Source organism: Rousettus aegyptiacus, unplaced genomic scaffold, assembly GCF_014176215.1.
Source record: "Rousettus aegyptiacus isolate mRouAeg1 unplaced genomic scaffold, mRouAeg1.p scaffold_m13_p_14, whole genome shotgun sequence".
Lineage (NCBI taxonomy): Eukaryota > Metazoa > Chordata > Mammalia > Chiroptera > Pteropodidae > Rousettus > Rousettus aegyptiacus.
Window position 1 is genome coordinate 27,070,802 of NW_023416289.1, and position 17,816 is coordinate 27,088,617.

The 17,816-nt window shown below is 52.4% G+C and overlaps 1 protein-coding gene and 1 pseudogene across 1 annotated transcript in view; both read left to right on the plus strand.

The window, feature by feature from the left end:
* Positions 1-17,816, plus strand: part of CRISPLD2 (cysteine rich secretory protein LCCL domain containing 2) — a 62,705-nt gene that overhangs the window by 14,110 nt on the left and 30,779 nt on the right. The window contains exons 2-6 of the mRNA XM_016165937.2: positions 1,696-2,017; positions 7,486-7,604; positions 10,355-10,487; positions 10,933-11,048; positions 14,819-14,919. Coding sequence (XP_016021423.2) covers positions 1,772-2,017; positions 7,486-7,604; positions 10,355-10,487; positions 10,933-11,048; positions 14,819-14,919 — 715 coding nt within the window. The 5' untranslated portion in view covers positions 1,696-1,771. The remainder of the gene's footprint in view (positions 1-1,695; positions 2,018-7,485; positions 7,605-10,354; positions 10,488-10,932; positions 11,049-14,818; positions 14,920-17,816) is intronic.
* Positions 8,655-8,773, plus strand: LOC118611711 (annotated as a pseudogene).

Below are 17,816 nucleotides of genomic sequence, written 5' to 3' on the forward strand. Positions count from 1 at the left end.
CCTCTTCATCTTCATGTCCCAGGGTCCAGCACAAAATAGGTGTCTGATAAAGGTCATTGGGTGACTGAACAACTCTCCTTTGAGAGTAAAGCAGAGTTGAAAGATGTAAATGAACACTCAGTCAAGCTTTGCCTTGTCTTCTTGGACCAGGCGACAGCCCAGAGAAGGACCATAGTCTGTGTGGCCCTTGAGTGGAGGTGACGCCCCTGGCCACCAGGGAGAGAGGAGCCAGGGCAGCGTGATAGAAAATTCTGGACTCTCAGAGTCATCACACCTGGGTTCGAACCTCAGCGTCTCCACTTCCAGTACGGTGGCCGTGGGCTCGTCACGCCACCACTCTAGGCCTCAGCCTCCTCATCTGTGAAATGGGAGTGGGTTGTGTCCTGGGGTTGAAAACAACGTGAATGAAGTGACTGGCCCACACGCATGTTCAGGAAGGGTTTCCAGAAGGAACAAACGGCACAGCAGAAACTCACCCAATAACACCGGACCTTGGAATTTTAAAGTTAGTTAGGTGTACTCCAAGACTAACACAGCTCTTCCGAAGGTGCGTGCCAGGGAAGGCAGTGTAGTAAGAGAATTATCTAGGGAAAGAGCTTGTAGCCCTGCAGGCGAAGAAGGACCATTGAGATCCATGAGTAGTAAAAGTGAGGATGCTTTCATAACTACACTTGGCACTGTAGACCTCTGAGAGAGCTGAATCCCAACTGATGTGTTAGCGTTAGGGTTCCAGGAACTCTTTTTGAGAAGCACAGTCCCAACATGGGGCCGCAAAGTTCACCCTCTTCTTCTGTGCCCTGGACTCTGCTGTTGGTTATATCAACCAACAACAGGTAACCATCCTATTGTGTTCATTGGGTACTAACTTCGCAGCAAAAAGAGTAACACCAGCAGTGGCGGGGTCTGTAACAGGCTCCTTGTCAGGCAGAAGCTGGCTGGGGGCGGGGCGGGTGGGGCGGGGGTGCAGGGGCCACATGCTTTGTTGTTTAGCAGATTTGCCAGGCAGGTTTGGTGATGAGAGTGGGGTACACAGGCACCCCTTGGAGGTCCTTCCTCTTTCCACCGTCACTTCCTCCAAGGATCAGATTGACAAGTGACTTGTTTCTCACACATCTGAGTCCCTGGCTGGGGCTGGGTGACTGTGTCACAGTGTGCGATGATTATGTGGGTGGTGCCGGTGGAAGGACCATGATGACGAGAGCCGACAATGACAGGGCTGGGGATGCCTGTCAACCACTTTTGGTAGACCGAGCCTTACTTCACAGGGACCACAGAGTCTGCTGCCGACTGTGGTTCAGGGGAAGTCCTTTGGTGGTGTGAAATGGCTTTATCAATCTCTTTCAGGAGCAGGAGACAACTTAACTTAGGCAGTAGACCCACCTGAGTCCTGAATGAGGCGAAACGCTACCTAGAAATTAGAAAAGATGGTGACAAGGGAACTTGAAGCCAGGAGAGATTGTGCCTGGACGTCCTCCATGAAGTCTGGGCAGCTTACCTTGCTGGAAACCCTTCACTTGAATCCTAGCTCTAGCACTTCCTGTCTGTGGGTCCTTGGTTATTTAGCTCCTGTGAACCTCAGTTTTCACATCTGCAAAGTGGGGAGAATCCTACCTGCTTTGTTCACTGCTCAAGCCAATGCTGTAGCTGGTTTAACACTGACTACTTCTTCCTCCTCTGCCCTCTGCTTCCTTTCAGAGCTCTCGAGCGCCCAGCTGTGCCCCAGGAGACCAGCCTTCCCTGTCACCCCAGTTTTTGCTGCTGGAGAGGAGCCATGAGCTGCATCCTGAACGGCATCATCCCCCTGGGGCTGGTGCTGCTGGCCTGTGGAGCCCAAAGCCTTTTTGTCATTCTGCCCAACATCACACACTTTGAGAAGCTGCTCAACACATACCAGCAGGACGAGTCTCACTTGCGGGCCCGGAGGGCCATCCCCAGGTCGGACAAGGAAGAGATCCTCATGCTTCACAATAAACTGCGGGGCCAGGTGTACCCCCCAGCCTCCAACATGGAGTACATGGTGAGAGCTGCCACTCCCACCCAGGATCGGAGGCCAAAGGTGCCATCTGTTTTGTCCCCAGTCACTGAGTGTATGGCAGGCTTGAGGTCCCCAGGCAACAAACAGCAGGTGCCCGTCCTCTGTTCTTGACTCTCCACCAAAACAGCACCCGGAGGCTGCCTAGTTGCCAGCTCCTCGTGCCACCCCTGGAGCTCAGCCCACAGACCTGCCCTGACTCTTCCCACCGGGCCCTCCGGAAGATGGACCGGGGAGGGTCTCAGGGTCGGGCCCTGCTGGCTTCAGTCCCAGCTCTGCCACCTCCTAGCCGTGTGCCCTGAACATCCGCCCAGGCCGAGCCTCAGTTTCCGCTTTGGGGAGCTCATCCGCTCACGGTTCCTGTGACAGCCGTGCACAGACCTCACACATGGGGCCGTGGTGTCACTGCTGGGCAGTGCCGGCTTCGTCTTCATGCAGCCAGCCCTGTAACTCACCTTCTATGTCTGAGAAGCGAGCAGGGCTAAGTCTGCGAGATGTGTTGTTTATCAGAAAAGAGAGCGGAGAGAAGGGACGGGGTCCGCCCTAAATCTTAGGAACAGAAAGGGTGACCGGCTCTCCCCCGTCCAGACCTCCTGCCCTGCCTCCATTCCTGCATCTCTGTCTGTGCCATTTCCCATTCCCCCAGTCCTGGGAAAGGGCTCATTTTAGAGATGAGGAAGCTGAGTCCCAAGGTCACACAGCCGGTAGTGGCAGAGCCAGATTCGAACCTGAGTCCAGCTGACTCCACAACCTGTGCCCTCGGCCAGCACTGTGTCCTCGTTTACGCCCGACATTTACCACGACCCTCTCCAGCGTTTTCCTCCTTCTCGTCCCAACCCGTTCCAGTCTCACTGTGATTAGTGGGACAGCCTCGGCCCCGAGGGGGTTTCGCCTCCCATCTTGTCCTCTTCCAGCCCATTCTGAATCCTGCCATCATTTATGCTTCTTAAATCTTCACTTTCTCCCAGCTGTCCTCCTTCTCAGGGGCCTCCAGGGCCCTCTGTGCCCGGGACAGAGCCCAGATGCTTCTTGCCTGGCATCCGAACTTCTAGCAGGAGCCCTGTCTGTCCCGATGACTTGTTTCCCTCCCTCCCCTTTGGCCAGAGAGGTCTGCTGGGTGTCCTCTGAAGATGCCGCATGTGTGACAGCCACCACCCTCCCTCCCCGGAGCACTTTCTCATTATCACTCTCTTCATCCAACTTTCATCCCAGGACACGCTCCCCTCCTTCCCCTGGACTCAGCTAACGCTTTCATGTTGCCTTGCGCCCTGACATCAGTAGTGCCCCTGGTCAGGGACCGTCCTATGTGCCTGCACAAGGTGGCCCGTCACCAGCGATAGGGCAGATGAATGGGTTTCCCATTCGGGCAGAACTACACCCCACCCCACCCTGCCCCCGCCCGACCCCGCGCCACCCCGCCCCGAGCAAGGCTGTCCTTTAGGAACTCCTTATGAAACATTTCTTTTTTCCCTCAAGAAAATCATCCAGGCATTTATTCCAAAGAGGCTGTGCTAATTTTAGGAGGAAGAGTGGGCACCCTTTCAAAATGCATGCATGGGGCAGCTCGTGCAGACCTTTTCGAGGTTAAAGATATAAAAAATTAGGGTAGATTTTTTGGGGGCTTTGAGTGTGGACCCTTCCCCCATCCTTCTCAGGACCTGGTCATGTGGCCTCAATCCCCATGGGGAAAAGACTCTCTGTACCTCTCTCTGGACAGATCATCCTGCATCATGTGGCCTTCCCACCCCAAGGGCTTTCATGGTACCCATGAGGGAGCTGGCATTTTCCTTGGCCTGAAGCTTACTGAGCCACAACCCCCTGGGATCCTGGCTGCCTCCTGCCTCTGTTGGAATAGGCTGAGTTTCTGCTGATCTTTTTCTGGTGGCACTATGATTGTCTAGTGGTTGTGTGGAAGATTTGGGGCAAGTGAAGGGAGCTTAGTATGTAGCGGGCAAGGTCGGGCTGCCTGGACAGCCTATAACGAGCCTGCTATGTTTTCTTCTTTGTTTATTTTGTGACGTTTCAGGGTTAGAGTTGGGATCTGGGTCCTTAGGTCTAAATAGCCCACTTTTTAGGCAAACTTAGTCTTCAGGTGCATTGTAGCATCTGCCCCCCAGCAGGGGTCAGGGGGTGGGAAAGGCAGTCAGGGCCCAGCCCCTCAACCCCAGCATCTGAGAGCCAGTGCTGCCCATCTGCTCCTGTTTCTACCCAAACAAGTGGTATTGATTTGAGAGTGTCTTAAAAATGTAGCTTCCTGCTCAGCCCTGCCTACTGGGGCTTCGAGCCACAGTCCTTTGAAACAGCCTCAGCACCAAAGGAAGGATTTAAAACTCCAGAGAATTAAGATACTTATTTTGAGGTTTTATAAGTGGACAGGCTGTGGAGCCAGGCTGCCTGAGTTTAGGTAGCTGCCACTTGTCAGTTGTGTGACTTCAGGCAGATTTACTTAGCCTCTCTGTGTTTATGATTCCTTATTGGCACAATGGCGGTAATAAAAGTACCTTTCTTGTACAGTTGTTTGGAGGAGTCAGTGAGATAATACGTCATAAGTACTAAATAAATGTTAACTATATTGTTGCTGTTATTATTTTAGTGGAGTGGGACCAGCACTTGGTGATAGCATGCAGACAGGATGACACCCCTTAGGAGCCAGATAAGGCTGGGTTGTTAAAGATCTAACTTCCCGCTATGTGGCTGTGTGGTCTTAGGCAAGTTACTTAACCTCTCTTAGCCTTGAGGGGTTTCGTTTGTTTGCTTATTTGTTTGTTTTGTCTGCAACAATGGAAAAATAAAATGTACCTCAAGGGCTCATTGTGGGTATTACATAAGAAAGGGATGCTGATGTTCTTTGGCAAGTGCCAGGTGTTCAGATGATAGTGGCTTCAGAGGTACAGGGTTTAGCACTGCCCCTGGCTCATGGCAGGTGCCTGAGAAAGCTGATATCTGTGCTGTTCCGAGGGCTACTTTGAACCTCACCTGGAGGCTTGATGCCTGCTCTCATTCCGCCTTCCCCCAAGTCCTAGTCCAGCAGGTGTCATTTAGCGATAGAGACACAAAGGCACGGAGAGTCGAAGCCACTTGCCTTAAGTCACAGAGCCAGCAAGGGACAGAGCCTGGCGTCATACACAAGTTCACCTGACATCACTGCCCTGTTCTCCCCTTCTCCTTCCTCTAGTCGTCCCTTTGCGGGATAAGAATGTCCGCCTATGCTTTTCCTTCAGAGTAGTTGGAGGGCAGGTGTCGAGCTGGGAAAGCACAGGCTGAGCGGTAGATGAGGGGGCAGGTCGGGGGTGGGGGACTGGAGGAGGTCAGCGAGGGCCGGCACGAGCCGGAGAGCTGGGCTTCATCGCGCATGCATTCACTCATGCGTGCATGTATTCTTCCGGGGGACAGTCAAGACTTAACACACCGTGGAAACAACACTGATCAATAGAGTGTGTGTTTGCTGTAAACAGCTCATCCCACAGCCAGACCCATGACTGCCAGCCCTGTACCTCTTTGTTTGGGGAACATTGTTTTGAGGACCTACTATGTGGCAGGCATATTTGCAGACAAAAAGAGGGTTGGAAGAGAAGGTGGGCCAGGATGAGGATGCGCAGCCTCGAATGGAGGGAAGGGAAAGCCGAGTTCTCATTTGGCTGTGTCCTACTGCAGACCAGATGTTATGTCTGCCCATCTCCAGCCAGAATTTCAAAAGCCTTTAACCCTCAGAGATCCCGCAGGCATGTCTTTCTCTCCCCGACTCGACCTTCGCCCTCCCTGCTCCCCTCCCCTCTGAGCTGTAGGAAGTTTGATGGACTCAGACCAATGGCAAGCACAGTTCACATTGTTTTTGCACCACGCAACAGAATAGTGAGCTTCTGAGGAGCCAGTGACCCTCGGGGTGGGGCCGGCGCCTGCCAGGTCTGCCTTGGCTCCCTGGATACCAGAAAGGGCCTCAGCTGGCCACTTCCAGTGGGATCTTGGTATATGTGCAAGCTGTCCCTGTCCCCACTGCCCACCTGCCTGGAGAGAAACTCACCGACTTAATGCAGGTGATCTGTTTGTGGGGTGATCCATGAGGCCAGAAGTCAGGAAGAAAGAAGTCTAATTTCGGGGTACACTATAGGGGTCTCACGGTAGGACTGGGATCTGCTGGCATCTGCCAGTGAAAGGAGCGGCAAGAGGCTCAACCTCCTAAAGACGGGAGGAGGTGCATTTAGCCACAGGCCTGTCCCCCGTTAGCTGAGGGTAGCCTCCAGGAATGCTATCCCTCCCCACCCCGTTTCAGGCTTCATTTGCACATTGGAGAAGGATCTCAGGTATGTGTCTCAGAGTGTGTGTGTGTGTTGGGGGTGGGGGGGTAGGCACTGAGAGTAGGGTGCTGTCAGCAAGACATGAGTCTGAGCGTACCCGGAATGTCCACTGCAGCTGCGATGACAGCGGATCAGGGTTGTGACCCGGATCCCCAGAGGCATCTGCATCTAGGCCAGGACTTGCTCCCGGATTTGAGGAGGCTCAGTTATCTTGGCAGGAAGGAGATGTCAGGACAGAAGGAGAGGGAAGCGGGGAGCTTCATGACACCCCATACTGGGGTCCCGCTGTTGGCTTAGCCAGCCCCCTATTCCTGGACATGTCCCAGAGCTCTTCCCAGACAGTCTTTCAGTGAGCACCTACTGTGTGCTGGGAGCCGGGGCTGCCCAGAACAGGGGACAGCCCCTGCCTGCCTGGGAGCTGAGCATCTGCCCGACGGCCCTGGGAGGAAGTGTCACAGCAACTGGCTCGCAGTCACCCCGAGGGTCGCTTGGCGTCTGTTCCGCCTCAGAAGAGAAACGATCCCTCTTGTTGCCATGTTCTTTCTTCAGGAGTTATGTGTGTCCCCTGGGCCAGCTGGGAGGCAGGATCAGCTGTAGACCTTGTCTTCAGATTCCTTGGCCTAGAGCCCTGCCCGAGCCTTGCTGATTCAAGGTGGGCCATGCTGGAGGTTGAGAGGGGCTGGGCAAGCCGAAGGCTTGCTACTATTTTCTTGCTGCTTTTTTCAACACAATGGTAAAATATACATAATATAAAATTTACCATCTTAATCATTTTTAAATGTACGGTTCAGTGGCATTAAGTACTTTAACACTGTTATACAGTCACCGGCACCATCTATTTCCAGGACTTATTCATCTTCCCATTGCACAGGTGAGAAGACTCAGGCCGGGAGGAGAAGGGACTTACCCAAGGTCACTGGCAAGTTAGAGGTGGAGCAGGGGCTCTGAGGACAGACAGCCTTGGGTCCAGGCTCCTCTGAATCCTTTGCTGACTTGCCACTTCCCACTAGCTGAGTGAGGAACCCAACCGAGATACGCTCAGAACCCAGTGTTACAGAAGCTAAAACCGGCCAGTGGGTTCAGCTGGGATGTTGCTCCATTTCTGGTTCTTATACCCACTCCTGACGCTGAAGATGCATGTTTCTCCTTACCCTGCAGACCTGGGATGAAGAGCTGGCGAAGTCGGCGGCCGCGTGGGCTCACGAGTGCATCTGGGAGCACGGGCCCACCAGTCTGCTGGTGTCCATTGGGCAGAACCTGGCCGTCCACTGGGGCAGGTAAGAGCCACAGAGTTGCCCCACCTCCTTACTTGTAAACTGGCCACCATGGCTGAGCGCCTACTGTATACCTAGCTTGGTGCTTACTGTCCATGATAGCATTTAGCCTTTGTGGTCACCTCCTAAGAGGGAGAAAGCACCAACCCATATCATTTACACATGGGGAAACTGAGGCTCAACACCAAGGGAGGGGCTGGAAAAAACTGCTGTGAGCCCGGTCGCTGACCCCAGACACTGATCGTCGGCCTCGGGGTTTCCGGAGCACGGGTTTTCCCTTCCATCCCCTCGAAAGGGTTCTTGAGGCTGGGCAAGCAGGGAAGATGGGGACGTTCGCTCCTTCAGTGGCGGGTCAGTACTGTCTTCCCTGCCCCAGTGTGTCTGGATTCCACCCACGTTTTAAGGCCCACCCAGGCTCCATCCACCTCAAGGGTATCGCTCGCTTCTCTTCCTCGTCAGGCCATGGAGAGGGCTCGTTCACGCCTCCGAACCTCGGAAGCCCCCTGGCCTGGCAGCACCTTTGTCCCCTGGCCCACAGCACTTGACAATGATCAGTCAAAGGTCATCCGCTGGTCTTGCCCAAAGTCAGCTGGGCCACATACCTGTTCACCCAGCCTGGCCGAAAGTCCCCTCCAGGCTGGGGCTGGTTTCATTAGAGGAAGTGGAGAAAATGTCTTTGGGCCAATTAAGGCTTCCTGATCAACAGTCAACGTGCCGTGCCCACATGTCCCCTGAATCTGGTGGCCAGGCTCTCATGGTTCACTTTCATTTTGCTCTATTCATCGAAAAATTGGACTGAATTTGAAATACTCCCTCAAAATACAGATCAGGGCTTGCATGACTTTAACACAGATATTTCCCAGCTCTTCAAGCTCTGGAGTTTAATTTGGCTGCGAGTGGCAACACTTTCCTTTAGGGCTGTGCCTGGGCAGGCGCCATGACGGACCCAGAGACACGGCTTCGTGGAAGCGAGTCAACGTGGTATTTTTTCCTCTGGTGAATTCTGCTTTTTATAAAATCAGTCTTAACGATAGCATTAAAAGAAAACGACTAGTCTACAGCCATGCCACCCTGAACAAGCCCGATCTCATCGGATCTTGGAAGCTGAGCAGGGTCGGGCCTGGTTAGTATTTGGATGGGAGACCACCTAGGAAGACCAGGTACTATAGGTGTTAAAATGGAAGGAAGGAAGGAAGGAAGGAAGGAAGGAAGGAAGGAAGGAAGGAAAGTAGGAAGGAAGGTTCCGGTCCTTTCATTTTCTGGGCTTCTGTGTAGCGTTTGACTGTAGGTCGGCATATATTTAGGTAGTTGTAACTATGGCCCAGACAGCTTTTAATTCTCTCTCGTTTTTTCCTTCTCATACAGTATCAATGTCACTATTACATAGCTGTCATGGTTGTCATCGAGTAAAGGCTGCCTATGGGCCATCAAGTTGACAGGCCAACATTTAGCCATTCCGTTCTTGCAGCTTGCTTTTTATGTCGTTGTTGACTCACTTGAATTATTTCATTGGGATAACTCTGAAGAGTAGGATAGATAGGTCGAAGAGCACAGAGCTTTTCCCCCTTCCGTGTAGATACTGCTAACTTGCTTTCCCAAAGAGTCCCTCCTTTGTGAGGCCCCAGGGCACCCTCCTGGCCTGAGGCTCTGGAGAAGTGGACAGGGCGGTGGGTGTCCTTCCGCTCCGTAGCTCGGAGGCTCTGTGTGTTTCTTTCCCCAAGCTGGCCCCAGGGAAGCAGGCCGTTTCTCGGGCCGTGTCACTGGCCGCCACCATTCGCTCTGGTTTCTGACAGTAATTGTTACAAGACCTCTAACTGCCCATCTCACCACAGCGCTCTTAGAAACGGCCAGTCGCCCTCGCCGCCTTTCTCTTCCTTGCAACCGCTTTGTTTACACTTGCTGGTGATGGTGACCGGGGATTCGCATCCAGTTTATTTTCTTTGCTGGTAAAAAAAAATAACTGGTGCCAGCCTGGCGGACGGGGCTGAAGCACGGGGCAGTGGCCACCAACGATGATGACCCCAGGCCCCCCTCATGGCTGGGGCAAGAGAGGTTCAGTAAGAAATCCTAAATAGGAAGTTTTCAAAAAGGTTTGCACACCTGACCGCAGAGGTCTATGTACCTGCGGGTTTCTATGCCCCGAACGAGTTTCCTGCTTTGTTTTTGAATCCTTGGGGCCCCCAGCAGCTGATGAACAAAGCTGGTCGTGACAATGATGGGGATCTTTTCTGCCTGGTCCCCCATAGCCAGCTACTTGCCAACTTTCAGACCCTCCCCTGCCGTGGCGGGTGTCCCATCTGTGCAGCACTTGTTCGATTATTGACTAAATATTTTTCTCTGCATTGACTTTAAATATATTCATATCTTAAATTAAATTTCATCTTAAGCAATAATATCTGTGAAACATGGAGTTCATGGGCTCCATGTATTTTCCCAAATGGACATGAAAATAAATACATGATCGTTAACATAAAAAATGATTCCCTGGGGCAAGTGAAAGTTTCCTGCACACACTGGTGGTATGTGGGCCACCCGAAAGACACTCCAGGAATCGAGAGGGACTCCGGGGACACCCAGGTGAGCTCCTTGCTGATTTGGATTTTAGGAACTTTTAACAGGCTCTGGGATTTGGAGCTATTGGCCCTGAGGGAGCCCCGCCTTCGGCCTGCCCATGGGCGGTGGTGCTGCCAGCTGTGGCCTCTGTCGTTCGGTGTGTGGTGGCCAGGACATAACAAGCTGATCTGTCTCTGCAGGTATCGCTCTCCTGGGTTCCACGTGCAGTCCTGGTACGACGAGGTGAAGGACTACACCTACCCCTATCCCCATGAGTGCAACCCCTGGTGTCCGGAGAGGTGCTCCGGGGCCATGTGTACCCACTACACACAGGTAAAACTGGAGGAACAGGCCATGACCTCAGCCTAGCGCCCAAATCTGGTCACTTACCTGGCCCTGCAGAATTGTTGCCCAGTTGGAAAACCTCTGCTGTCACTGCCTTTTTTTTTTTTTCTTTAATTTTGTGCTACTCAAAGTATAGCGGGAGGACTGAACAGTTTGTGACCAGTTCGCAAGTACAGAAATTGAGAGTAAGCACTAGAAACTTCTATGGCACTTTTACATGCTGGAGCATTTTCCTTGTGTGTGATTTGTTTGTTTTGTTTTACTTATTTTTAAACAAATGTATAGATCTTCAGTGGTCTAGGGGGGAAATCTGGTCCTTCACCCCTTCACCACATACTCCTTTAGTACCAGCACCCTATAGATCCAGGCCAGATTATGTCATCCTGCTATGCCTTGTCCCTTAAATTCTGATGCATGGTTGTCATCATTTCAGATAGTTTGGGCCACCACCAATAAGGTTGGCTGTGCCGTGAACACCTGCCGAAGGATGAACGTCTGGGGAGATGTTTGGGAGAATGCCGTCTACCTCGTCTGCAATTACTCTCCAAAGTAAGAACAAGTTGACATGGTTGTATGAGTTAAGATATGTTTGCCTGCTGCACAGGACCCAACTAAAATTGGTTTAAACAAGGAGTCTAGAGGTTGGTACTTCCAGGTTAGCTTAATAGCTCAGGAATATCAACCAGGACTCTTTCTGTCTTTCTGCTGTACTGTCTTCTCTTCATGGTCCCGAGATGGCTGCAAAGCACCAGGCATCTCATCTTCCCAAGCAGAAGGGAATCATAGAAAGGGCTCTCTTCTTTCTCACTCCTGGACTACTTTCTCCTTAGTTCATTGGCCAGAACTAGACCACTCACAGACAATGAGCGTCAACCAATGAGCTTGCCCTAACTGACTTCAACCAATGAAATTGCCCCAATTGACTTTGCAGATCTCCTCTGTGGACTGCCTGAAGAAGTCAGAAGCAGGAATAGCTTTTGGCTGGGCAATAGTAGGGTCTGCCATAGTGATCTTACTTTCATTTTTTCTCGAAAATATGCAACAGATCACACTCTAGGAAACAGGAATTCAGACTAGACCTAGTTTCTGCATTTTCCCTCCCAGGAGGGACTGTGTCAAGTCTTTATTTCATAACCCCTCTTTCTCCTTACACATCCTGATGTCATCAGTGTATCGTTTATCCTTTTACTCATTCACCTTCATTGCTCATCAGACGAATATGTGCTGGTTCTCAGAGAACTGTTTGCCACATTCACAGCCTGCGGTTTTCACGCTGGCTACTGAGCTGGCCGCTATCCTAGCACTGCCCTGCACACAGTGGGCCTGCGAGGACTATTTGCTCAGTGACTGAATAAAACGGGAATGACCTCATTTGTTTGGTTTGGGTTAGGAGTAGCTGTGAAAAGGTGGGATGAAGAGGGGCTCGCTGAGGTTGGTGGGAAAATAGAACTTTCCATCAAATATCTGGAATGCCTGTAGCAGCGGTGCCTCAGCGGCCCACAGGGATAAGGGCGGGGGAGTTATGACATTGATGAGGAGGGGCACAAGCCCATGGAAGAGCAATAAACCGGTCCACGGTAGTGGAATTCCTGGCAGAGAGGCAGATGGGTAATGAGGAATGATTCAATTTGGCTCTATATAAAAAAATACACTAGAAGACGCCATCAGGAATACATTCTTCCTTTCTTTAACCCCCCTCCTTTTCTTGAAAAAGAAATGATCTATGACAGTAAAATACACTCATCTGAAATGTGCAGCCTGATAACTTTTCACACATTTACACATATATTATTAGTCCGCTTGGGCTTCGGTAACAAAATACCAGGAACCGGGCGCCTACACAACAGACGTTTATTTCTCACAGTTTTGGAGGCTGGGAATCCCAGATCAAGGTCCAGTAGGGTCAGTTCCTGGTGAGGTCGCTCTCGTCTTATAGACTGCCGCCTTTTCCTTGTGTCCTTGCAGGTATGGTGTGTGCACGAGAGAGACAGACAGACAGACAGACATAGAGACAGAGACAAAGACAGACAGAGAGTATTCTCTGGTCTCTCTTCTTAGAAGGACACTAATCCCATCCAGGGCCCCACTCTTGTGACCTCATTTGACCTTAATTATGCCCTGGGAGGTCCCATCTCCACATATAGCCACACAGAGGAGGGACACACACAATTTGGTCCACACAGAACATATAATATGCCCGTGTAATTCCCACCCAGGTCCAGATAGAGAATATTCTCTGTGCCCAGGATGCTGCCCAGAGTGGCCACCATTCTGACATCTCTTCCCATGGGCCAGTCTGTCTGGCTTGGACCCTCATACGAAGGGACGTGGTAGATATGCCCTCTGTGCCCAACATCTTCCTCTCGACACCGTGTCTACAGGATTTGTCCATAGTGTTGTGTGCTCAGCAGGCCTTTCTTTCTGATTGCCGCATGGTGTTCCATGGTGTCCACAGCCTCTTCTGGCCTTGCAGCAGGAAGTGGCCCAGAGGGTACGCCCAGGGATGGTGTCTGGGCCCAGATCCCTTTGGGCAGAGGTGGGGGGGTCTTGTACCTTGACAGCCTTGTGCACAACGGGAGGATGCCTACCTCACAGGGGTGTTGGAAGAGTAAGGAGACTGTCTGCCTTCAGGACACTGGTACAGAGCCTGGTGCCCAGCCAGCTCTCCATGACCTGTAACCTGAGCATTATTACTCCTGAAGCATCAGAGGTGTAGTTTGCCTTTGAGGAAACATGAAACCCCAGCTTGGCCTTATCATCTGGGGGAGAAGGATGAACCCAGCCGGGGGCCCAAATAGTCCAAAAACACCTGCCGAGCCTCACCAGGCAACAGGACAAGGCTCTGAGGCCTTCTCGGTCCACTTGGCAATGGTCCATTTGGGAAAGTCATCCCTATGGCCCTGTGAGTCCCTTGCCGGCCTGCACATCCATGCAGAGGTGGCCAGCTGAGTGGGGTCTGTGGCGCGGTGTAGGACACTAGCATTTGCCATTCATGATGTGTGAGTGTCAAAGTAGTGAGCATGTTATAATGGGACCCCTGCCCTCCATCCCCAGGCCTGATGCCCATGTGGCCCTGGGTGATGCCATCCCACTATTCTGAGCCACTGGAGGTTAAACAGAGAGCATGTTTTCTGCAGTTTGTCTTCTGGCCAACCCTAGCATGGCCCCTCCCTGGCCTCCCTGGAAAGCCGTCAGAATCCTCACCCAGACGAGCTTGTTGGATTAGAAAATGCTCAAGAGCATGTAGCCTTCACCTTGAGCTGGACCCTGGTCTGAGGGCACCCACACAGTCACTTGCTTTATCCTCATGATGGCCTCCTGGCCATTACCCCCATTATGGAGAAGGAGATGGGTTCAGGGCTGGGGAAAGTTGGGGTTCAACCGAGGGCATCTGCTCTTTACTGCTCTGCTGGAGGACGCCGAGGCCAAGTGTGGCCTAGCAGTGGGCTTGGATCCCTTTCCCAAGGGAACAAATGGATGATGGGCAGCCATGAAGGAATTTTCTAGAACAAATCACAGTGACTGGTCCCTGGTCATTCACGGCTCGAGACTGTGTTGCCCAAGCCCCAGGCACTGTGAGAAGGGCTTGGGAACTCCACTCGCCACCTGCTCCCTGGCCCTTGGAGGAAGCTTACTGAGTGGCCTCCAGTTTTCCCACCCCGGGAACTTCAGAGGAAGGCGAGTGGTGCCCCAGATGCTCATGGGGGCCTTAGTCCCAGCCCCAGAGTGTGGTCGAAGGCTCTGAGCCCCTCAGCCTGGGTTCAGCTCTCATTATGTGACCTCAGACAAGTCGCTGAACTTCCCTGAGCCTCAGTTCCCTTGTGCAAAAGGGTTGAATTCTGGCACATCGCTCCTAGGGTGTGGGAAGGCTGGAGTGATCTGGGCTGCGTAATGGTAAGAACTCGGTAAACACAGCTATGCCTCAAACACTCTGACTTTTACTCATTTGAGAAATGGCTTAAAAGGGGCATCCCGGCAGCTTTCCCGTGCACAGGCATCGGGGCTGGGTGGGGGACGGACAGTGTTCAGAGTTGTGTGAGGGAAGCAACGGGGTTAGATGGGGACCCAGTGCAGTGTTGGCACACACGCTAATGTGATGTGTCGTAGCTCTGGGCTGGGTTTTTTGAGAGAATTCTGTAGACTCTCAGTGCATAGGAGGAGCCCAGGGCAGCTCGCTTTTCCCTTTACATGGTACACGCCTTCCTCCCTCCCTGACTGCGTTCGTTCGGCCCGAAGCGGGCCCAGGAAAGAAGAAAGGAGGTGTTCCCCGGGCCCTCATGTGGTGGCCCCTCCTGACGGTGTTTCTTGTCTGTCTTTAGGGGGAACTGGATTGGAGAGGCCCCCTACAGGACTGGCCGGCCCTGCTCTGAGTGTCCGCCCAGCTACGGAGGTGGCTGCAAGAACAACTTGTGTTACCGAGGTAGGAAATGCCTTCAAAACCGTGAGTCACAGAACAGCTTACGTAAAACGGGAGAAGTGAACAATAGAGTCCCAAACGCCCCCTCCCTGGCCATGTTGCAGTCACCCTCAGCACGCCCCTCATTTCTCTCTCCCTTTCTCTGCCTCGTGCATGTGAGCACTTGGGGTTTAGCCCCCAGCTCCCTGGGGACCCACGATGCCTTGGTGTGTCCGCACAGTGAGCAGATCACACGGCCAGACTCAGCCGACACATCCCTGCCCTGTTTGTTGGTGTTCACAGTTTGGTATAAAACAGACAACAAACGAGGAATTAAAAACGACCAACTAAACAAGCTCTAGGCTAGGAAGGGTGGTCCCTCAGGGATATCCTTCCTGTCCTTGTCCCCCTCCCGCTACCCACCCACGTTCCCATCTTGCTCATCCTTCACCGGATTTGTCATAAACGTTTGCATTTTCCTTCTTCTCACATCTCAGGCAAAACTAGAACTTTCAAAGGCTGTGTAATTTCCTGCTCTTCCACTATTTGTTTATTGTCACCACTCAATGTTTCTACTCACCTCGCTCCTAAAAATATTTTTAGTGCCTAACGCCTTTCTCATATTTTGGGATATTTTCTTCAGCTCTGTCCCAGAAGGGGCGTAGCTGGGCCAAAGGGGCTGACCGTGTTTTTGTGGTTAAGATCGTATTTTCCACGTGGCTCCATCCATAGGCCTCGTGATGGCTCAGAGGGTCCTTTCGGGGAGGGGGGGGGCTGGGTGCACAGGAGAGAGTGACCCTCTGTGCTGGGCCTTCCCTGCCAGAGCAGACATGGAGTCGGTCTGTGGGCTCTAGAGTGAAGAAACAGGTGGGCTAAGGCAGCGGTCCCAGACCTGCTCAGGGACCCGGGCACTCTGCTGTCCTGGTTAGCTGTTCACTGATAAATCTGCCCATTGGGGAAGGCAAGGAGGAGACAGGAGAAGCAAGGATCTGGACTTCTGACAAACCGGGTTTGAGACTGACACTCCAACCATTCATCACTCTACCCGTCAGCAAAATAGGTGTGGTAACACCAGTCTTTCGCACCGTGTCCCAAGCTCAGATGAGAGTCCATGCACTTGCTGTGTGCCAGAATGTTGCTGGGTGTTATCAGTGGGGCAACTATGGGGACCAGACAGTTATGGACCCGCCGTCATGAAACTGAGGTCCAGCGGGGTCACAGCCACAAGGAGTGGTGTGTGTAACTGGGTGCCACGGAGTTTATAGCAGGTACATCGGTTCTTGTCTAGCAGGGTTAGGGAGCGCTTCCCTAAGCAAGCGTCCTTGAGAAGGAAGACGTAGCCTAGTAAGGAGAGGAAGGAGAGGTGCTTCTGGCAGGGGGAACAGCATGTGCAGAGGCCTGGAGGCACGAGGCGGCATGGTCATGAGAGGGAGCCTGAAGCCCCTCGTGCATGTGCGGACCCCGCAGCGCCTGCCGTGCGGTAGGGCCTCCGTGAGTGTTTGTTAAACGGAATGTCTCCCCCTTCTCCGTTTCCTCTCAGGTCACACCTCTTCACTGTCTTCTAGGTGGGGCTCCTCACGCCTGTCTTTAGTGAATTGTTCCCCATAGTCCACCTGTGATTCCTGGATTTGAGGAACGGCATGGGTTTTGGAGGCGAGCACACCTGCTTCGAGAATAGCAACCCCACCACATTTCAGCTGTGGGACCCTGGGAGGGTCACTTCATCTCTCTGAGCCTCGGTCTTCCCACCTGAAAATGGATTGTGTCAACTCCTATGGGTGTGGGGGTGGGGCTAAGAAGAAGTAGGTCAAGGTTAAGCTCTTGTCCCCATTTTCCTATTTAGGCAGGTCCTGTGGCTGCTGTCCAGTCACCCAGAGGGGCCAAGTCCCCATCAGATTTGGGGACCTTGAGGGAAGGATGCCCATCGGGTTTCCTCTTGCATCTCCCATCGTGAGGGGTCTCTGTGTGTGTCGGGCCAGAACTGTCTAGATTAAGGACAGATGGAGCGGGGTTGTCTCCACCATTACTGGCTGTGTGTACTTAGGCATACCACTTGCCTTCTTTGAGCCTCAGTTTCCCCATTGGTAACAGTGATGACATGGTCTTTCTGTAGAAGATTTGCTGGGAAGATACAGCGAGGGGGATGTGAGTTTCTAGCACAGCCAGCCACACATAGTCAGTGCTTTAAAAACACAGTGTTTAGCTCTTTGGAGAAGTACGAGGTAGGGCTGCCCACATGGGGTCCTTTATCACCTGGCGGGCAATGTTGGCCTTCTCTCATCCATCTCTGGAACCTGGCAGATGCTTTCTCCTCCTTGGAAACACAGCTCTGGTATCACACCTCCTCCAGGAGCCTTTCCTGACTGCATAACACACCTGCCTTCCTGTTCTTACTGCACCCAGACTCTCCTTAAAGCTCGATCACCTATAGTTAAACTGCTGGTTCACTCCAGGGCCTCTAAGGTCATTGGAACAGGTGTGTTCTGCATGTTGTCTGAATACACATACCCCTCATACCCACAGAGGGTCATTTTCCAAGAGCAAATACACACAAAGATACCTTAGATGCTGGTTTACTCACCCAACGAAACCTCTGTACTTGTTTTTTTATTTTTGGTGGAAAATATCCAACTTCATTTGGTGGGCGTTCCAATTTTCTTAGCTAACCGTGCAGAAAATCTCCTGTAAAGTGGCTTACCTGCATAAGCTCCTTAATCAGCATTCACTGAGGATGCCTGGCAGGGCCTTGACCTATCATGGAGATGGAGCGGGGATAAGGATAGACCGGAAGAGAGGTTTCCATCCCTCAGGCCTTGCTAGATGTGGCAATAAAGGGCTTGGGCTTCCAGGAAAGGTGGTTTGACCATCAGCTATGTGAGCTATGGCAGGTCGCTTAGCCTCTCTGGGCTTCAGTCTGCCTG